This window comes from Panthera pardus, unplaced genomic scaffold (genome assembly GCF_024362965.1).
Source record: "Panthera pardus isolate Hobbes unplaced genomic scaffold, ASM2436296v1 HiC_scaffold_13, whole genome shotgun sequence".
NCBI classification, from domain to species: Eukaryota; Metazoa; Chordata; class Mammalia; order Carnivora; family Felidae; genus Panthera; species Panthera pardus.
This window is the reverse complement of record NW_026526688.1, coordinates 184,365,723-184,383,879: the sequence shown is the minus strand read 5'-3', so window position 1 is coordinate 184,383,879 and position 18,157 is coordinate 184,365,723. Positions and strand designations below refer to the sequence as shown.

Below are 18,157 nucleotides of genomic sequence, written 5' to 3'. Positions count from 1 at the left end.
GCCCTCCTTAATGCCAGTCACACATTTAGCCTGTCCTCCACCCACCTCCCCTCCAGCAACCCTCAGTTTGTTGTCTGTATTCAAGAGTCTCTTATGGTTCGCCTCCCTCAGTTTTTATCTTATTTTTCTTTCCCTTCCCCTGTGTTCATCTGTTTTGTTTCTTAAATGCCACATGTGAGTGAAATCATATGATATTTGTCTCTTTCTGACTTATTTCACTTAGCATAATACACTTTAGTTCCATCCATGTTGTTGCAAATGGCAAGATTTCATTCTTTTTGATCACCGAGTAATATTCCACCGTGTGCATTGTGTGTGTGTGTGTGTGTGTGTGTGTGTGTGTGTGTGTGTGTGTGTGTACACACACCACGTCTTCATTCATCACTTGATGGACATTTGGGCTCTTTCCATACTTACTTTGGCTATTGTTGATAGAGCTGCTATAAACATTGGGGTGCATGTGCTCTTTTGAATCAGCATTTTTGTATCCTTTGGATAAATACCTAGGAGTGCAGGTGCTGAGTCATAGGGTAGTTCAGGTTTTTTTTAATGTTTATTTTTGAGAGAGAGACAAAGCACAAGCAGGGGAGGGGCAGAGAGACAGGGAGACAAAATCTGAAGCAGGCTCCAGGCTCCAAGCTGTCAGCACAGAGCCTGACACAGGGCTCAAACCCATGAACCATGAGATCATGACCTGAGCTAAAGTGGGATGCTTAACCTACAGCCATCCAGGTGCCCCTATTTTTAGTTTTTTGAGAAACCTCATACTGTTTTTCCAGAGTGCCTGCACCAGTTTGCATTCCCACCAGCAACGCAAAGGGGTTCCCTTTCTCTGCCTCCTCGCCAACATCTGTTAAAATGAACAACTCCGGCCTAATCCTGTCTTTAGTGCACTGCTGCTCATGGAAACGACTGTGTGGGAGAGCAGAGAGGCGTCCCGAGGTGACTGCTTAGGACAGTGGGCTTTAGTGAGCCCTTGCTCAAGGGCCAGACAGGACCCTGGAGGAGCTCAGACTGAGCCATCCGCCTTTCCCGCTGTGTGAAGGGACACTTCAGGGCCTGGGAACCTCTAGATCTGCCAAGTTGTGCATGAAAATCCTGAGGGCTTGGGGCTGCAAATGTTCTAGGGCCAGATCTGACGCTGGTGGTGATCAAAGGGTCTCTTCGTGCACCTGCTGCTGCCCATCTCCCTTCTCCTTGTCCACGTTTGGCTTGTCACGCTTTTCCTAGGCAGCAGTCTGTCGTAGAGGAGAGCATGGGAGAGACCGCGAGGTCTCATACAATTCTCGGAATAGCTCTGCGACCAGGGAATTGCTACCCTTGTCTTCCAGAAAAGAAGTTCAGAGAGTTTCGCTGTCAGTCACACTCGTAGGTGGTAGAACCAGGATGCAGAACAGATGATCTGACCCCAGATAATAATAATTGCTAACAGTGCCTGAGTGCTTACTGGGAGCCGGGCACCATTCCGAGCACATCTCATGAATAACTCCTTCATGCCTCACCACAGTCCTACAAGGCAAGTGCTATTATTGGCATCCTCCCTATTTCACAGATGAAGAAACTGAGGCGTCGGGAAGCTTTCTAGCTTGTCCATGGTAATTACATGAGCAGCAGGGTGGGATACGGATGTGAGGCCAGGCAGTATGGTGCAGGACCCTTGGGTTTAACCACTCTACGTGCTGCCCTTCTGGGGTCTGTGTTGTTCCACGACACTGCCCTGCACCCCCTTGCCAGCTGCCTTGCCCACGGCCGTCTCCGGAGCACCGTCTTCTGCAGTGGCATGGCCACCATAATGTCTGTGTGGCATGGATCATAAGGTTTCAGTCTTTGGATGCTCCTTCATCTGTGATTACTGTCAGCTCTGTGAGGAAACAGGCCGTGAGGGGGAGTGATGCTTTCCCCTGCAGACGGGGTGGCAGGCCATAGAGCTGGGACAAGAACCCCAAATCCTGACCCTTACGATGAGTGTGGTTTCCTCCCAGACAGTGCTGCCCACCAGCCAGTCACACATGTCCTCTTCCTGTGCCTCCTGAGGAGGTGTGTGTGTGTGTGTGTGTGCACAAGCACATGTGTGCACGTGTATGTTCAGGTGTCATAGAGCCATGGTTGTGTGTGTGTGTGTGTGTGTGTGTGTGTGTGTGCAGGGTTCATAGAGCTCTGCTCTGTGTGTGTGTGTGTGTGTGTGTGTGTATTCAGGTGTCATAGAGCTGTGCTTTCTTCCCCAGAAGGGTTACAGAGGGGCAGCCGCCCGCCTGTATTGTGCTGTGAGTGTTCTCTGTCCCATTTTCCAATCCATCAAGATTGTTTCGCGTTTTGTTGGTCTACAGGCTTGCAGCGGGTAAAGGCGCCCACAGAGAAAGGAAAGCAGGTGGGCTTGGGGAGAGGCAGAGAACTCATCTTCAGAATGAAGCCTCGGGCCAAACGGGGCAGATGTGCAGTTTGCAGCGGGAGGGCCATTCAGAACAGAACGGTCGGTGGTGGACACCGAGGAGGACCATGAGACTCAGTGACACACAAACCAGAAAAACACACTTGGACCACGAATCTTAGGCTAGAAACCATGATAATGCAGCGCCGAGGAAACAACAGTTATGACTTGTGTTTTTTACACAAAGTGGCTCAGAACATCACACGTCAGGGCACCTGGGTGGCTCAGCCGGTTAAGGGTCTGACTCGATTTCGGTTCAGGTCATGATCTTACAGATCGAGCCCCGCGTCAGGCTCCCGGCTGTCAGTGCCGAACATGCTTGGGATTCTCTCACCCTCTCTCTCTCTGCCCCTCCTCGTCTCGTTCTCTCTCTGTCTCTCTCTCTGTCTCTCTCTCTCAAATAAATAAACATTAAAATACAAAAGAACATCACACGCCAATTATCCCATTTACTCACTCGACATGTAAGGGGGGCTTGATGGGGTGAGACAGTCTGGGTGGGGAGTGGGGGAGCAGAACGTGAGCTAATGTAGCTTCCATTTGAGAAGTGGGAGTTGAAGGAACAGATTTGCAGATTGGCGCAGCCATGCCACTCACTGAAGAGCTGTGCCCTGTGGGAAGCCCAGTCCCTGAAATTCATGGTGTCTGGGCACCGAGTCCTATTTGGGAAGCCACAGCGCCCCCTGGTGCCTGAGAAGTCTAACTCTAGCCCCAAGCAGGCCAGCACCCAAGGCTCCCAGCCCACAGGGCCAGGTCTGCAGAGCTGAGCCGTCTAAGGTAGGAGGGAGCTGCTCCCTACGGCCACGGCCACGGCCATGTGGGTTTCTGAGGGGGCTCTGTGGGAGTGCCTCCACCCAGGAAACCCCGCCACAGCATAGGCTTTCTGGCTAATGCAGGGTCACCAGACAGTGTGCTCAGCTAGGCCCAGCAGCCCGGGAAGGACACCCCAGAGAGGGTGACTGTGTGGGAGGGTCCCCATCAGGAGAGGGGGTTCCTGAGGTCTTCTGGGCTCGCCAGGTGGAGGATGGTTGGAAATCCCTGCAGAGGGCAGCAGTTCACTTGTTTGTGCAGTTCCTGTGTAAATCGCCTCCAAGATGTGAGTGTGAAACTGGGCCTCATGCTCTGAAGAGCCAGGCTTAGTTCAAGGCTTTCTGGGGATAAATGGAGACCCACCAAATGAGCATAAGCAAAGGTGGTTTATTCTGAGTTTGCAGGGGTGTCAGCCGCCGTCAATTGTGGGTCGGCAGAGACTCAAAGCAGGCGGAGGAGTGGGAAAGCTTTATAGGGGAGAAGAGGGTAGCCCCAGGTTTGCCCCGGTTGGAGGCTGCTGGCCCTGGGAAGCTGGAGGCGGGTTAACTAGAAACTGGGGTGCAGGGTGGGCTTCCTCTGGGTAGTCCTAAGTTGGAAACCGGAACAAAAATTAGGGAAGCTGTCAGTTATTGATCAAGTCCTGGCCACTTGGGGCTAGTTGTTACCAGCTTCCCGGATGGTTACTTGAAATAGCAATGTGACTTCCTGCAAGAATGACCTCTAGCAGGCTGGCTTCTTGGGCTGGGCATGGTAGATAAGGGGTTGGTTTCCTGGGCAGGCCGCCACAGCCTGTGGGGCAGACTCCTATTTTTGTATGCGGTCTGGCCGTTGACCATCTGTATGTTTCGTCTCTCACTCTGCTGTTGCTACCTTGAATTCCGGACGGGGGTTTCCATATTTTCATTTCGCACTGGGCCCCTCAAAAGATGTAGCCATTTCTGTGTTCATCTTTGGACTCATGACCAAGCCAGCTTTTGTGTGGTTTTGAGTGGAGGCTGATTCAGCTGCAATTTTCAGCTTTTACTCAGAATGGGAGACTGTAATGTCACCAGGTACCTGGTGGGGCCCAGGCCCAGGCACCCAGGAGGAGGCCCTCAGGGCCTGGCCAGTGTGCCGTTTCCTTTTCCAGCTGGAAGCTTCTCTGGTGTGTGTCTTGCATCCTGGCATGGCCAGGGTCTTCTGGGCAGCGGGAGTCATGAGTGCGGGCCGAAACGATCCGTCTACCTTGGGTCAAATCTCACTAATTCAGACCCTGTTGGTTTTAAGCAGACAGGTTTTGGTCTCTTTTTGGAAAAAAAGAAAAAAAAAAAAAGATTTGCTAAGCAAACACACTGTACAAAAATTTGCAGGGAGAAGGGCAATATTAACGTGCTGAGAGCAAAATTTTCAAGGACCTCATAAGCACTGTGTTTTACAAAACCAGTGAATTACCTTCTGAGTGTAAAATGTAATTTCAGTGCATTCGTTGCTATTCCTGTGTTGGAAGAGGTTATTAAGAGGATGTGATTGCCGGTTGACCCATGAGCTGGACTTCGGGAGATCTGAGGCTCCCCTGTTCTTGATATGTATATTCTGCCCACAGTTTTCACAGTGGGAGCTGTTGAAAGGATGTAGCCTTGAGAGAGTAACATGGCGTTGAGACTGTCTGGCTGGTATGTGTAACTAAGCCACATTAAGGCCTCCACATGAAGTTTTAAGATTCTGGTCGCTGCAGGTGGTGGGGGCAGAGCTACTGGTCTCGCAGCCCCCAAGACAAGCCCCTTGTTTTATGACACCTGCCACTTACAAGTCTGGAGTGACCTGCCTCTTTCTTCCAGAGCCAGCTCCCAGGCCACACTCTGTCCCTTCGCGGCCACAAGGCCTTACCCAGTCGACTTTACCTCTGTGGGCCTCATCTTCCTCATCTGTGAAATGGGACAGTGATCCTGCACTGTGGGGGCCCAGTGAGGCTAAAGGAGATCATGTTCACATAGAGGGGTTAGTGTGGGCTGGCCCAGATCCACACTCAATACACCCAGCCATCGCTGCCCTGGCTCGCTTGTGGGGCTAGCCCTAAGATCATCACCATCACCTTGCTGCTTTGGTTAAGGTTTTCTTTCTGGTCAAAGAAAATGTTCCCATTGAATGTCCCCTCAGACATCAGCTCTGGCTTGGAATGCCCTCCAAACTCTCAAAATATGACAGTCTTTCTCCACTGAAGGTATTTGAGAGAATACACCGCAGGGGCTCTGGGCAGCCGACAAAGAGGTCCTCCCTAAACTTTTGGAAAACCAGTGGTATGGGCTGGAATAGAAGTATGGCCTCCAGCGTGGCCATGTTCATGAAGGAAGAGCTCGTTTGCATGCAAAGGTCTGAGGGTCGTTTTGGAAGAAGCCCCCTGTTCTGTAGTTACACCTCCAAAGCAGAGCATTGGGGATGGGCTGGGGACACAGTAAATGTTGCGGATGAGTAACCAGCAACCATGGCAGTGCTGCCTTCCTCCACACCCGGGTGTCCTCCCTGCTCCCCTGTGACACTAACAGCTTCAAGACTGTGGCATCTGACTGGTCCTGGTGCGGGCGACTCCTGGGACAAGGCGGCCATGATACTTTGCAAACACCTGGTGCTTACCTTGGTTCTGAGTGGCCAGAGGAACACAGTCAGTACTCCCTAGATCTGGCCATCTGCCCACTGCCCCAGTTTCTTGGTGACCTCGATCCCACCTGCCCTGCCTCAGAACTTTGTAGTCTTCACAAAGTCTCCAGGAGGCCTGGGGAACACCCGAGTTACAGAAAACAAGATTCAGATGCACTTCTTTTGATTGAACCAAATCCAAGGGTTTTTGACCCAAGGGTTTTTCAAAAACAAGTACCAGGCTTCTTTTAATTGACATGGGAGGTGACTGTCAAAAAATGTATTACACAAAACAAGACAAGCCTTGTATCTTGCTCAGGTTCTCCCAGAGCTGTCACAGGCAGAGTCCACACCAACTCCATCATCACCCCTGCTTCCTGGATCTCTTACCTCCCTAAGTCAGCGCCCTGTTTGCGGGGAGCACATTTTCCAGAAGCGTCCTGAGAAAGGGCACATGGGAGTAGACTTTCTGAGGTATCTTATCTCTGAAAATGTCTCCGACATCTATGGACACCTTGGCTGGGTGCACGTTTTCAGGTTCCATTTCCCCTCGGGGTTTGGAAGGCACTTCCCCTTACCCTGCAGCTCTCTGTGGTGCCAGTGACCTGTCCTTCATATGAAATGACCTGATTCTCGGTTTTGTGTCTGTTTTCTCCTCTGGGTATGTTTGGGTCATCCCTTCCCCCCCAGTATCCCGAGATTTCACAGTGATGTGTCCCTTTGTGGGATTCTTTCCATTCATTCACTGGGATCTTCACGGGCTTTCATCTAGAAAGCCAGGCCCACAATTTACAAAGAATAATAAATCATGCAGTAGCCTTTGCTGTAGATTCTCAGAGAGTACTTTCCTTGTGGCTGAATTCTTAAACTGTAACTGACTGTTCGCTGCAAATCAGACGTGATTTGACAAAATCAGACTACCAGTCAATACCCGTTTCCTATCCAGTTCTGCAAAGAGGGTGTTTGTGTCATTGATGAACATGTGTACCTTCGATATGATTATTGGTTGATGTTTCCATTTATGTTAAGGAGTAAGACAGACAACAAAGATGTTGTACCTCGCAGACACAATAGGCATAAACAACCTCAAAAGCACGGATAACAATAGTGTGTCATAAAATGGTGCGTAGTTATGAGAAGTAAGGAATTTTGAGTGTTCATTGCGTTTGTTTTTAATACAATTTATTTAATTGTAAATCTATAGACTGTAATTTATAGAATCTACTTTTTAAATTCTCAGGAACTTTTCAAACTGGTTGCCTCCGAACCAGAACAAGACAGCTCCAGATCAGCTCTGGAATCCGTGTCCTTCAGCTCTGGGGCTTTTTAAAAGAGATTATTATTATCTTGATTTTTTTTTCTTCACTTTATTTTTCTCTGTTCTCTTTGTCTGGAATTCATGTGAACTCATTCTCTTACTTTTACAATCTTTTTTCTCTTTCTTTTTAAAAGGTCGCATTGCTTTTTTGCTTTATTTTCTGAAAGGTATCCTCAGCTTTGGCTTCCAGTCTTTTAATTAATTTTAATTTTTTTCTGGCATATTTTAATTTCCAAGAGTCCTTTCTTATTCCCTGATTATTACTATTTCCCTCTTCCATCTCCTCCTCCTTCTTAGAGATCCTGTTCTTGTCTCATGGGTATCTCTGTCTATGTATGATGTCCCTGAAAATGCATGTGATTTCTGTGTACGTATTTAGTTTTTATTTCCAAGCATTATCTGTAGCTTGACTTTGGGCACATGGAATTAGAGGTGCCTTTGACGTATCCAGGTGTGATTGTTGGCTACCTGGTGTGTTCAAAAGAGTGTTTTAAAATTGCAGTATAGAGGGGTGCCTGAGTGGCTCAGTTGGTTGAGTGTCTGACTTCAGTTCAGGTCATGATCTCACAGTTTGTGAGTTTGAGCCCTGCATCAGGCTCTATGTTGACAGCTCAGCGTGCTTTGGATTCTGTGTCTCCCTCTCTGCCCTTCCCCCACTCGCTCTCTCTCTCTCTGTCTCTCTCAATAAACATTAAAAAACATTAAAGAATAAAATTGCAATATAGGGACACCTGGGTGGTTCAGTCAGTTAAGCATCCAACTCTTGGTTTCCACTCAGGTTATTGATCTTACAGTTCATGGGTCCGAGCCCCACATCACATCAGGCTCCATGCTGACAGTGTGGAGCCTTCTTGGGGATTCTCTCTCTCTCTCTTTCCCCATCTCTGCCCCTCCCCCACTCATGCTGTCTCTGTCTCTTTCAAAATAAATAAATTAAAAAAAACACAACAACTTTAAAATCGCAATATAGGGGCACCTGGCTGGCTTAGTCGGTAGGGCATGTGACTCTTGATCTTGGGGTCATGGGTTTCAAGCCCCATGTTGGGCCTAGCTTACTTAAAACACACACACACACACACACAACAACAACAACAACAAATTAAAACTTAATAGTCAAAAATAAAATCGGAATATAACTTCAGAAATTGGCCTGGGTGTGATGAGGTCATCTAAGGAGGGAACAGAGAGTAAGACAAGTACAGGGTCTTGGTAGAACCCGGCCATGGGCCTTCCAGATGTGAGGACCCTGCAAAAGGGACCGACTGGCAAAGGAAACCGAGAAGGAGCAGCTGGGGAGGCAGGAGGGAGCCCAGGTGTCAGAGAAGCCAAGCTTTCGAGAAGGAGGGGCGGTCAAGCGTGGAAGATCCTGAGAGGCCCATAAGTTGGGAGTGAACACTCTTCAGGTGAGAAAGCCCATGGAGTGGTTTGTGGCTCATCCTTTAGACCCAAGTGTCCGCCTCTAGTCTTCATTTCCGTTTTATTCCGTGACTTTCGAGCTCATACTCCCGAGATGCAGTGTTTCCACATCAACACGTGCTTTCATTTCTTGCACCTCCTACTCTTCCTCTTCACGCTCATTTAATTAGCACCTACTGCGTGCGGCACTGTGACCTGCATTATTTCATCACTGTGTTGCGAACAGCCTCCTGGGTGACAGACGTGGTGCTTCACAGACACCGTCGTTACGCCTGGCAACAGCACTGTGGTCATTTCACAGCGGAGTCACAGGCTCAGAGTGGTGAACGGACGTGCCCAGAGTCATACCCTGGGGAGGGGCCCGCAGGACCCCCAGCCTCATCTGAACAACTTCGAAGTGTTCACAGCTCTTTCCTTTTATCTGCACGTTGTCATTAACAGTGAAAACAGTTACATCTGCTTAGAATCTTCTGTCCTGCTTTCCGAGGAAATGTCAAACACGTGGCAAGACCCACTTTAACTCCTCTGGGGGTCTATAACAGGGGTAAGAAGCCACAGGTCTTTAGTCTTGAGGTAATTCCAGATTGAAATAAAGAGAGACCTCAGACCCTTCTTTCCCTTCGATTCCTTTCCCTAACTACAGACGCAAGAGTCTCATTGACCCTCCTCCCATAAAAAGTTGGGTAAACACATTGAGCCCCAGGCTTGCTTTTGATATCCCGCCACCTGGACAAGTGTTACCCAAAAGCCTGCAGACATTGGGTGGGCCCGTGGTGTGAGGGCGGGCTGGCTGGCTGTGAGTCCCGGGAGATGAACCCTCCTGGGAGGCCTTGGCTAACTCAGGAAACCTCTGCCCCTTCCACTGGATTTGGGGACAGACGGGACCACAGAGGGTGTCGGAGAAGTGGGGGGAGCCAATGGATGGAAGCATGAAGCTCCCCATGCTCTTGGAGAAAGCACTCAGAAATGTGAGCAGCTTCTGCTCCTACCTGTGGGCAAGAGAAAGGGTGAGCATTCTAGTCTGGACCTTTGGGTTCTACCCTCCTCTCCCATGCGATGTCTGGTGACCTTGAGCAAGTCACTGAATGTCTCTGTGCCTCAGTTTCCTCATCTGTAGGTTGAGAATTACCATGCCACCCGCTGCGGAAAGCTGTTGTCAATACGAAATGAGTTAAAACACACAAAGTGCTTGTAACAGTGCTGGCCTTGGCCGGATACCCCATGTCGGCTGTTGGTTCTGTAACAGTGATGCTGATCATTTTGTAGACGGGTGTCTTCTGCAGGTGGCCCTCCGCTGGGTGTTCTTTGGAAGCCGTAGCCCTCACATTCCCTCTCCCAGAAACTGAGGAACTACTGTAAAATAGAGGCTAAGCTATGATAGGGATTAAATAAATAACACATGCTTAAGTCTTTTTATCATTTATGTGAGAGCCTAAGTACCTTTAGCTAGGAACTGTATGTTTTTTGTTTCGTTTTGTTTGTTTTAGAGAGAGAGAGTGCAAGGGAGAGGGGCAGAGGGAGTGAGAGAGAATCTTAAGGAGGCTGCATGCCCAGCATAGAGCCCAATATGGGGCTTGATCCCACAAACTGTGAGATCATGACCTGAGTCAAAATCAAGAGCCGGATGTTTAACTGACTGAGCCACCCAGGCACCCCTGTATGATTTTTATATGCCTTCTGGCCAGGAAGGGATCTCTCTCTCTTTTTTTTTTTTTTTAATATTTTTTGTTTTGACAGAGACACAGAGAGCACATGTACTCATGCATGAGTAGGGGGAGAGGCAGAGAGAGGATCCCAAGCATGGTCTGTGCTGTCAGTACAGAGCCCGACACGGGTCTTGATCCCGTGAACTGTGAGTTGAAACCAAGAGGCAGATGCTTAACTGACAGCCACACAGGTACCCTGATCTTTTTAAAAATAATTTACATATTTTTGCCTAAATTTCCAAAGTAATATGTATATTTGTGATAGAAAATGTGCAAAATACAGAAAAGTTCAGAAAAGCAAATAATAAAATCACCCACGACCCTATCATCCAGAAAGAACACACCTGAGGACGTATCCATCCAGGTTTTTCATCCACATACACTTACTTTCGCAAGACTGAGATTATCCAATAATCTTGCATATAATTTTGCAAATGTTCTTTTATTCAACATTATATTGTGACATAATTTTCAAGGGACTCTTACATATCTTTTTTTTTAAATTTTTTTTTAACGTTTACTTATTTTTGAGACAGAGACAGAGCATGAACAGGGGAGGGTCAGAGAGAGAGGGAGACACAGAATCTGAAGCAGGCTCCAGGCTCTGAACCATCAGCACAGAGCCTGACGCAGGGCTTGAACTCACGGACCGCGAGATCATGACCTGAGCCGAAGTCGGACGCTTAACCGACTGAGCCACCCAGGCGCCCCATACCTTTGTGTCTCTTGTTGATTTTTAGGACAAGGTTTTGAGCCTCTTGCTCAGGATTTCCGAAACGGAAGTTATTTATTGTCTCCTTTATAGGAAAAATTTCATGGGCACCCCCAAGAATCATCCATCAGTGAACCTTTGAGGTATCCTTGGGACCCAGTCTGAGAACCAGTACATGAGATGGATTGATAAATGAATAGAAGATGAATTAATGGATGGATGTGGCCAACAACACCTGCCGTGGCCGATACCTAACAGGGTTTATTGAAAAGGCTTCCTTTATGTGGGGTGAGGATGCTTGTGGAAGCGATCCGTATCTGTTTAAGTGCAGGTCTGGTCTAGACCAACAGCCGGCCACACTCGCCGTCCCTGCTACTTGCCATCCATTCTATCTTTTGAGTCTTGTTCAGATTCCTGTTTTCATATTTGCAGCACACAGCTACTCCATCTGTAGCTGTTTCCAACTATCTATGACTCTAATTATCAACCTGCTCGGCCAGCTTGAAAATATGTGAGATTGTCTCCACAATTCTAACCCACCACCATTTAAACATATATGTGTCCTATATTCCTATTAAACTAATAGAGTCTTAAAGTCCTGTATTGAAGTATTACACACATTAAGGACGGTAAGCAAATTATCACTGTATAGTTTGATGAATTATCATGAAGTGAAAACTTCCAGGTAACCCGTCCTCAGATTAAGAAACCGGATATTGTCAGAGTCCCAGAAACCTACTTTATGCTGCCTCCCCAAAGGGTAACTCCTGTCCTTATCATCCATTACTTTTGCCTGCCTTTGAACTTCATAGAAGTACACCTATATGCACTACACATGTATTTTTTGTGATGTGTTTAATTTCTTTCTCTCACCATTATCTTTGTGAGATTCACTTGTGTTATGTGTAGGGACAATCAAATATCTTCATTGCCTTATCATATTCCATTGTCTGCATATACCACAATTTATTTATGTATTCTATTGTTGATACACATTGAGTTGGTTTCAGTATAAGGCTATTAGGAATGAAGCTTCTATGACCTTCTTGCACATATATTTCGTTAATATACGTAAACATTTCTTTTTTTTTTTTACATTTATTTATTTTTGAGAGACAGAGAGAGACAGCGTGACCAGGGGAGGGGCAGAGACAGAGGGAGACACGGAATCTGAAGCAGGCTCCAGGCTCTGAGCTGTCAGCATAGAGCCCGACGCGGGGCTCGAACCCACGAATCGTGAGGTCATGACCTGAGCCGAAGTTGGATGCTTAACCAACTGAGCCACCCAGGCGCCCCTCCCCCCTTTTTTTTAAACAGAGAGGAAGATGAACCATAAGAAACTCTTAATGTTTACTTATTTTTCAGAGAGAGAAGGCGAGAGTGACCATGAGAGGGTGAGGTGCAGGGAAAGAAGGAGACACAGAATCAAAGCAGGCTCTAGGCTCTGAGCTGTCAGCCCAGAACCTGACGTGGGGCTCAAACCCACGAACCACCAGATCATGACCTGAGCTGAAGTTGGACACTTAACCAGCTGAGCCACCCGGGTGCCCCCATAGATAAGCATTTCTGTTGGGATATACCTAGGAGTGAGTCATGAGGTGTATGCCAACACCTTTTCAAAGTAGTTGTACCAAGTTACCCCCCCCCCCCCCACTCGCAGTGTAGGGACATTCCAGTTGTATCATCTCTTTGCAAGACTTGGAATTTCCTGTCTCTTTCACCATAGCCATCCTGTTGGGTATGTAGTAGTATAACATTGTGGTTTCACTTGTATTTCCATAAGGACTTGTGAAATTGAACATCTTTTCGTATGTTTATTGGCCATTTATAAACCATCTTTTATGGAGAGCCTGTTCAAGGATCTTGCCTGGGGAAGGCGGAAGCGATTGAGTCCAGAAATGGACTAGGGTCAGGCACTGAGAGCTCTGGGCCACCATACAGATACAATTTTGGTATCTGTAAGGACTCACTCCAGGGTCTCTGGGAAACAGTACCTCGTTATTCTGAGATGTCTGCAGCTGCAAAATGATGAGATGTCCATCACGTGACATGATGCCTGCCAGGAGACTCTGTGTCTCACATGAGCTGGGATACGTAAGGCAGGTGATAGCTCATGAGGAGTGTGTCTTCAGCTGACTCGTGAAACAGCCGTTGTTTGCCTGGGCCTTTGGAATGTCAGGCTCCCTCCACCAGTTGGAGCAGAGCTTGACCCTACCTTCAGCCGTAGACTGCCGCGCTACTGAATCTAAATGAATCAGCCCCACAGGGCCCAAGTCCTACACGGCAAATGCTTGGATTGCGAGTAACTTGTTCTGTGAGTGTTCTGCAAGACGAGCAGGCATTACGAATAAGTTTTAACTTGATAAATGAGCGATGTCTTATAATACAAGTAGTACATGTACAAGTAGTACAATGTCACAAGATCACAACTGAGTCAATGGTTCTCTCTTTCTCTCTTGCTGGGGGATTGTATGTGATTGTCTCCCATGCTCAGATGCTAGGTATCAGGCTGCAGTGTTTGGCAGAAGTCAGTGATTTTTCATAACGTTGGAAGATGCCCACAATAGGCACTAGTGTATTTTTGGTCACTTCAAAGCACCTGTGGACAGTCCTTTGCTTTTCCATACGAGAGTAAGCGTAGGAATGCTTTGTTTCATTCTAGGTCAGGCAGCCTGCAGATATAGACCCTTTCCTCTGCTGCCGTTTTGCAAGTTACATTAAATACAGTATATGACGAGAGTTTATTAATACTATACTGTAGTCAACATCCGTGCGAGCATGTACAATGGTCCCCACGCAGAAAAAACTTTCATGGAGCCGGTAGACAGCAGTGATTGTGTCAGTGATAGTGAAAGTCGTCCTACACAGTAACCCTCTTCTCTTTTGTCTCCGTCACACCAGCCATGAAGGTTTTCAAAGGTAAGTGCAGGTTAATTTGTTTATTTCTCTTTATATTTTGTATTTTATTTATTATTTTGTATTATACTACAGTATTGTAATCATTTTTATATGAATATTTTTGGGTTGTGGGACAAGTCATCTGAGTTTCCATTATTTCTAATGGGGAAGTTCGCTTTGATATACAAGTGCTTTGGATTACAAGCATATTTTTGGAGGAAATTATGCTGGCAACCCAAGGTTTTACTGTATCTGCTTAGATGTAACATGATCCTTTCTGCCGTGTCGAGTTTCGCTTTAGTACCTTTCCCACCCTGTGATCCTTGTTAAAATGAGGAAATTCCACACCTCTCTTATTCTTCATTTCTTTTTTTTTTTTAATTTTGTTACGTAAGTTAACCCATTTATTGTAGGCTAGCAACGTTTCAAATGGTGGAGTTTCTACTGGTCTTTCAAGTCCTTCAGTCTGATGGCTGACTTTACGGTAACGGAACACGCAGTGTTGTAGGGCCAGGAGCCACGGGCCGCCGTTCTCATGCAGGAACCACAGCCAGATCCCCACAGCTCGTCTTCCATCTTGGTGGTGCCACAGAAGGAGCAAGTGTACTCAGTGTGCTGGCTTATTTCAATCTCTCTCGCCATTTTCCTGTGGGAGGCACCATGACGGGTCCCTATTTACCGAGGCTTCCAACCTTCTAGGTGCATTTAGCCATGTCTCCGCAAACTAGGTCCGAGCCCAGAGAGCTTCTTCTCTGTACTTCACATTAGCCAGAAAATTTCCCCCTTTGGAGGTCTGTTGTAGCGTAGCTGGAAAAGGTCACGCTTCGGGTTCAGACTGGACGAGGGCTTGTCTCAGCGTGCTAACTAGCTGTGTGATTTTGAGTGAGTCACTTCTTTGTACTGCTCAGTCTGCTCACCTATAAAATGGGTCTCTTGGGGCACCTGAGTGGCTCAGTCGGTGAAATGTCCGCCTCTTGATGACTCGGGTCATGAGCTTGAGGTTTGTGAGATCAAGCCCTGCATCAGGCTCTGTGCCGACAGCGTGGAACCTGCTTGGTATTCTGCGTCTCCCTCTCTCTCTCTGCCCCTCCCCCCCCCAGTCTCTCTCTCTCAAAATAAATAAATAAACATTAAAAAAGGGGTCTATGCATGTCACAGGGATAGGGTTCAATCAGATAATTGATGCAAAAGCAAACCCTGAACCTTAGGTTACTGGGCAAATGTCATTATTTACATTGGAGTGTGGACTTCATACATCTGGTCAGGCAAACCAATGAGAGGGGAAGGACCTTGGCCAAGCATCAGCCTTGGGGGCCAGAGGCAGGGACAATGGAGAGGGCAGGAAGAGTGACATGAAGTAGACTCTGGCAAGCCAGTACCCAGATGTCCATTGCTGGCTGGCTGGCAGGAAGCACAGGAGCCTGAGTGTCTGAGTAGGTAAAGCAGCCGGTGTAGAATGTCATCTGACCTCTAGAGGGAGGAGATGTATTGTTGGGTACTGGATGGTCTCGGGTGGTTTTAGCTGAGCCCCTCGTGGCGCTTGCTGCTTAAATTTCACACTTGTCGGGCTGAAAGAAGCACCAGGATTGATATGACTTCTCCTGCTTTTTAATTTTATTTTTTTATTTTTTAAAATTTACATCCAAATTAGTTAGCATATAGTGCAACAATGATTTCACCAGATTCCTTAGTGCCCCTTACCCATTTAGCCATCCTCCCTCCCACAACCCCTCCAGTAACCCTCAGTTTGTTCTCTATATTTATGAGTCTCTTCTGTTTTGTCCCCCTCCCTGTTTTTATATTATTTTTGTTTCCCTTCCCTTACGTTCATCTGTTTTGTCTCTTAAAGCCCTCATCTGAGTGAAGTCACATGATTTTCGCCTTTCTATGACTAATTTCACTTAGCATAATACCCTCCAGTTCCATCCATGTAGTTGTGAATGGCAAGATTTCACTCTTTTTGATTGCCGAGTAATACTCCATTGAATATATATACCAAATCTTCTTTATCCATCCATCCATCGATGGACATTTGGGCTCTTTCCATACTTTGGCTATTATTGATAGTCCTGCTATAAACATGGGGGTGCATGGGTCCTTTCGAAACAGCACACCTGTATCCCGTGGATAAATGCCTAGTAGTGCAATTGCTGGGTCATAGGGTAGTTCTATTTTTAATTTTTTGAGGAACCTCCATACTGTTTTCCAGCGTGGCTGCACCAGCTTGCATTCCCACCAGCAGTGCAAAAGAGATCCTCTTTCTCCGCATCCTCGCCAACATCTGTTATTGCCTGAGTTGTTAATAGCCATTCTGACACGTGTGAGGTGGTATCTCATTGTGGTTTTGATTTGTATTTCCCTGATGATGGGTGATGTGGAACATTTTTTCATGTGTCGGTTGGCCATCTGGATGTCTTCTTTAGAGAAGTGTCTATTCATGTCTTTTGCCCATTTCTTCACTGGATTATTTGTTTTTTGGGTGTTGAGTTTGAGAAGTTTTTTATAGATTGTGGATACTAACCCTTTATCTGATATGTCATTTGCAAATATCTTCTCCCATTCTGTCGGTTGCCTTTTAGTTTTGCTGATTGTTTCCTTTGCTGTGCAGAAGCTTTTTATTTTGATGAGGTCCCAGTAGTTCATTTTTGCTTTTGTTTCCCTTGCCCCCGGAGACGTGCTGTGGCCAAGATCTAAGAGGTTTTTGCCTGCTTTTTCCTCAAGGATTTTGATGGCTTCCTGTCTTACATTTAGCTCTTTCATCCATTTTGAGTTTATTTTTGTGTCTGGTGTAAGAAAGTGGTCCAGGTTCATTCTTCTGCATGTCACTGTCCAGTTTTCCCAGCACCACTTGCTGAAGAGACTGTCTTTATTCCATTGGATATTCTTTCCTGCTTTGTCAAAGACTAGTTGGCCGTACATTTGTGGGTCTGTTTCTGGGTTCTCTATTCTGTTTCATTGATCTGAGTGTCTGTTCTTGTGCAAGTACCATACTGTCTTGATGGTTACAGCCTTGTAGTATAGCTTGAAGTCTGGGATTGTGATGCCTCCTGCTTTGGTTTTCTTTTTCAAGATTGCTTTGGCTATTTGGGGGTCTTTTCTGGTTCCATACAAATTTTAAGATTATTTGTTCTAGCTCTGTGAAGAATGCTGGTGTTATTTTGATAGGCATTTCTTTGAATATGTAGATTGCTTTGGGCAGTATCGACATTTTAACAATATTTGTTCTTCCTGTCCAGGAGCATGGAATCTTTTTCCATTTTTTTGTGTCTTCTTCAATTTCTTTCATAAGCTTTCTATAGTTTTCAGCATATAGATTTTTGACCTCTTTGGTTAGATTTATTCCTAGGTATTTTATGTGTTTTTTTGTGCAACTATAAATGGGATCAGTTCCTTGATTTCTCTTTCTGTTGCTTCATTGTTGGTGTATAGGAATGCAACCGATTTCTGTGCATTGATTTTATATCCTGAAACTTTGCTGAATTCATGAATCAATTCTAGCAGTTTTTTGGTGGAATCTTTTGGGTTTTCTATATAGAATATCATGTCATCTGCGAAGAGTGAAAGTTTGACCTCCTCCTGGCTGATTTGGATGCCTTTTATTTCTTTGTGTTGTCTAATTGCAGAGGCTAAGACTTCCAATACTATGTTGAATAACAGTGGTGAGAGTGGACCTCCCTGTCTTGCTCCTGACCTTAGGGGGAAAGCTCTCAGTTTTTGCCCATTGAGGATGATATTAGTGCTGGATCGTTCATATATGGCTTTTATGATCTGAGGTATGCTCCTTCTATCCCTACTTTCTTGAGGGTTTTTATCAAGAAAGGATGCTGTATTTTGTCAAATGCTTTCTCTGCATCTATTGAGAGGATCATCTGGTTCTTGTCTTTTCTTTTATTGATGTGATTAATCACGTTAATTGTTTTGTGGATATTGAACCAACCCTGCATCCCAGGTATAAATCCCACTTGGTTGTGGTGAGTAATTTTTTTGATGTATTGTTGGATTTGGTTGGCTAGTATCTTGTTGAGTATTTTTGCATCCATGTTCATCAGGGAAATTGGTCTATGGTTCTCCTTTTTAGTGGGGTCTCTGTCTGGTTTTGGAATCAAGGTAATGCTGGCTTTATAGAAAGTTTGGAAGTTTTCCTTCCATTTCTATTTTTTGGAACAGCTTCAAGAGAATAGGTATTAACTCTTCCTTAAATGTTTGGTAGAATTCCCCTGGAAAGCCATCTGGCCCTGGACTCTTTTTTTTTTTTT

General features: G+C 46.3%; 1 protein-coding gene across 1 annotated transcript; it reads right to left on the bottom strand.

Moving 5' to 3' along the window:
* Nucleotides 1-13,353: 13,353 nt before the first annotated feature.
* On the bottom strand, nt 13,354-15,453 carry LOC109269787 (60S ribosomal protein L37a-like). Its single transcript, XM_019453897.2, is given in 2 exon segments — nt 13,354-14,575; nt 14,578-15,453. Coding segments are annotated over 2 exon segments (270 nt in total). The 5' UTR covers nt 14,615-15,453; the 3' UTR covers nt 13,354-14,342.
* Nucleotides 15,454-18,157: the final 2,704 nt, after the last annotated feature.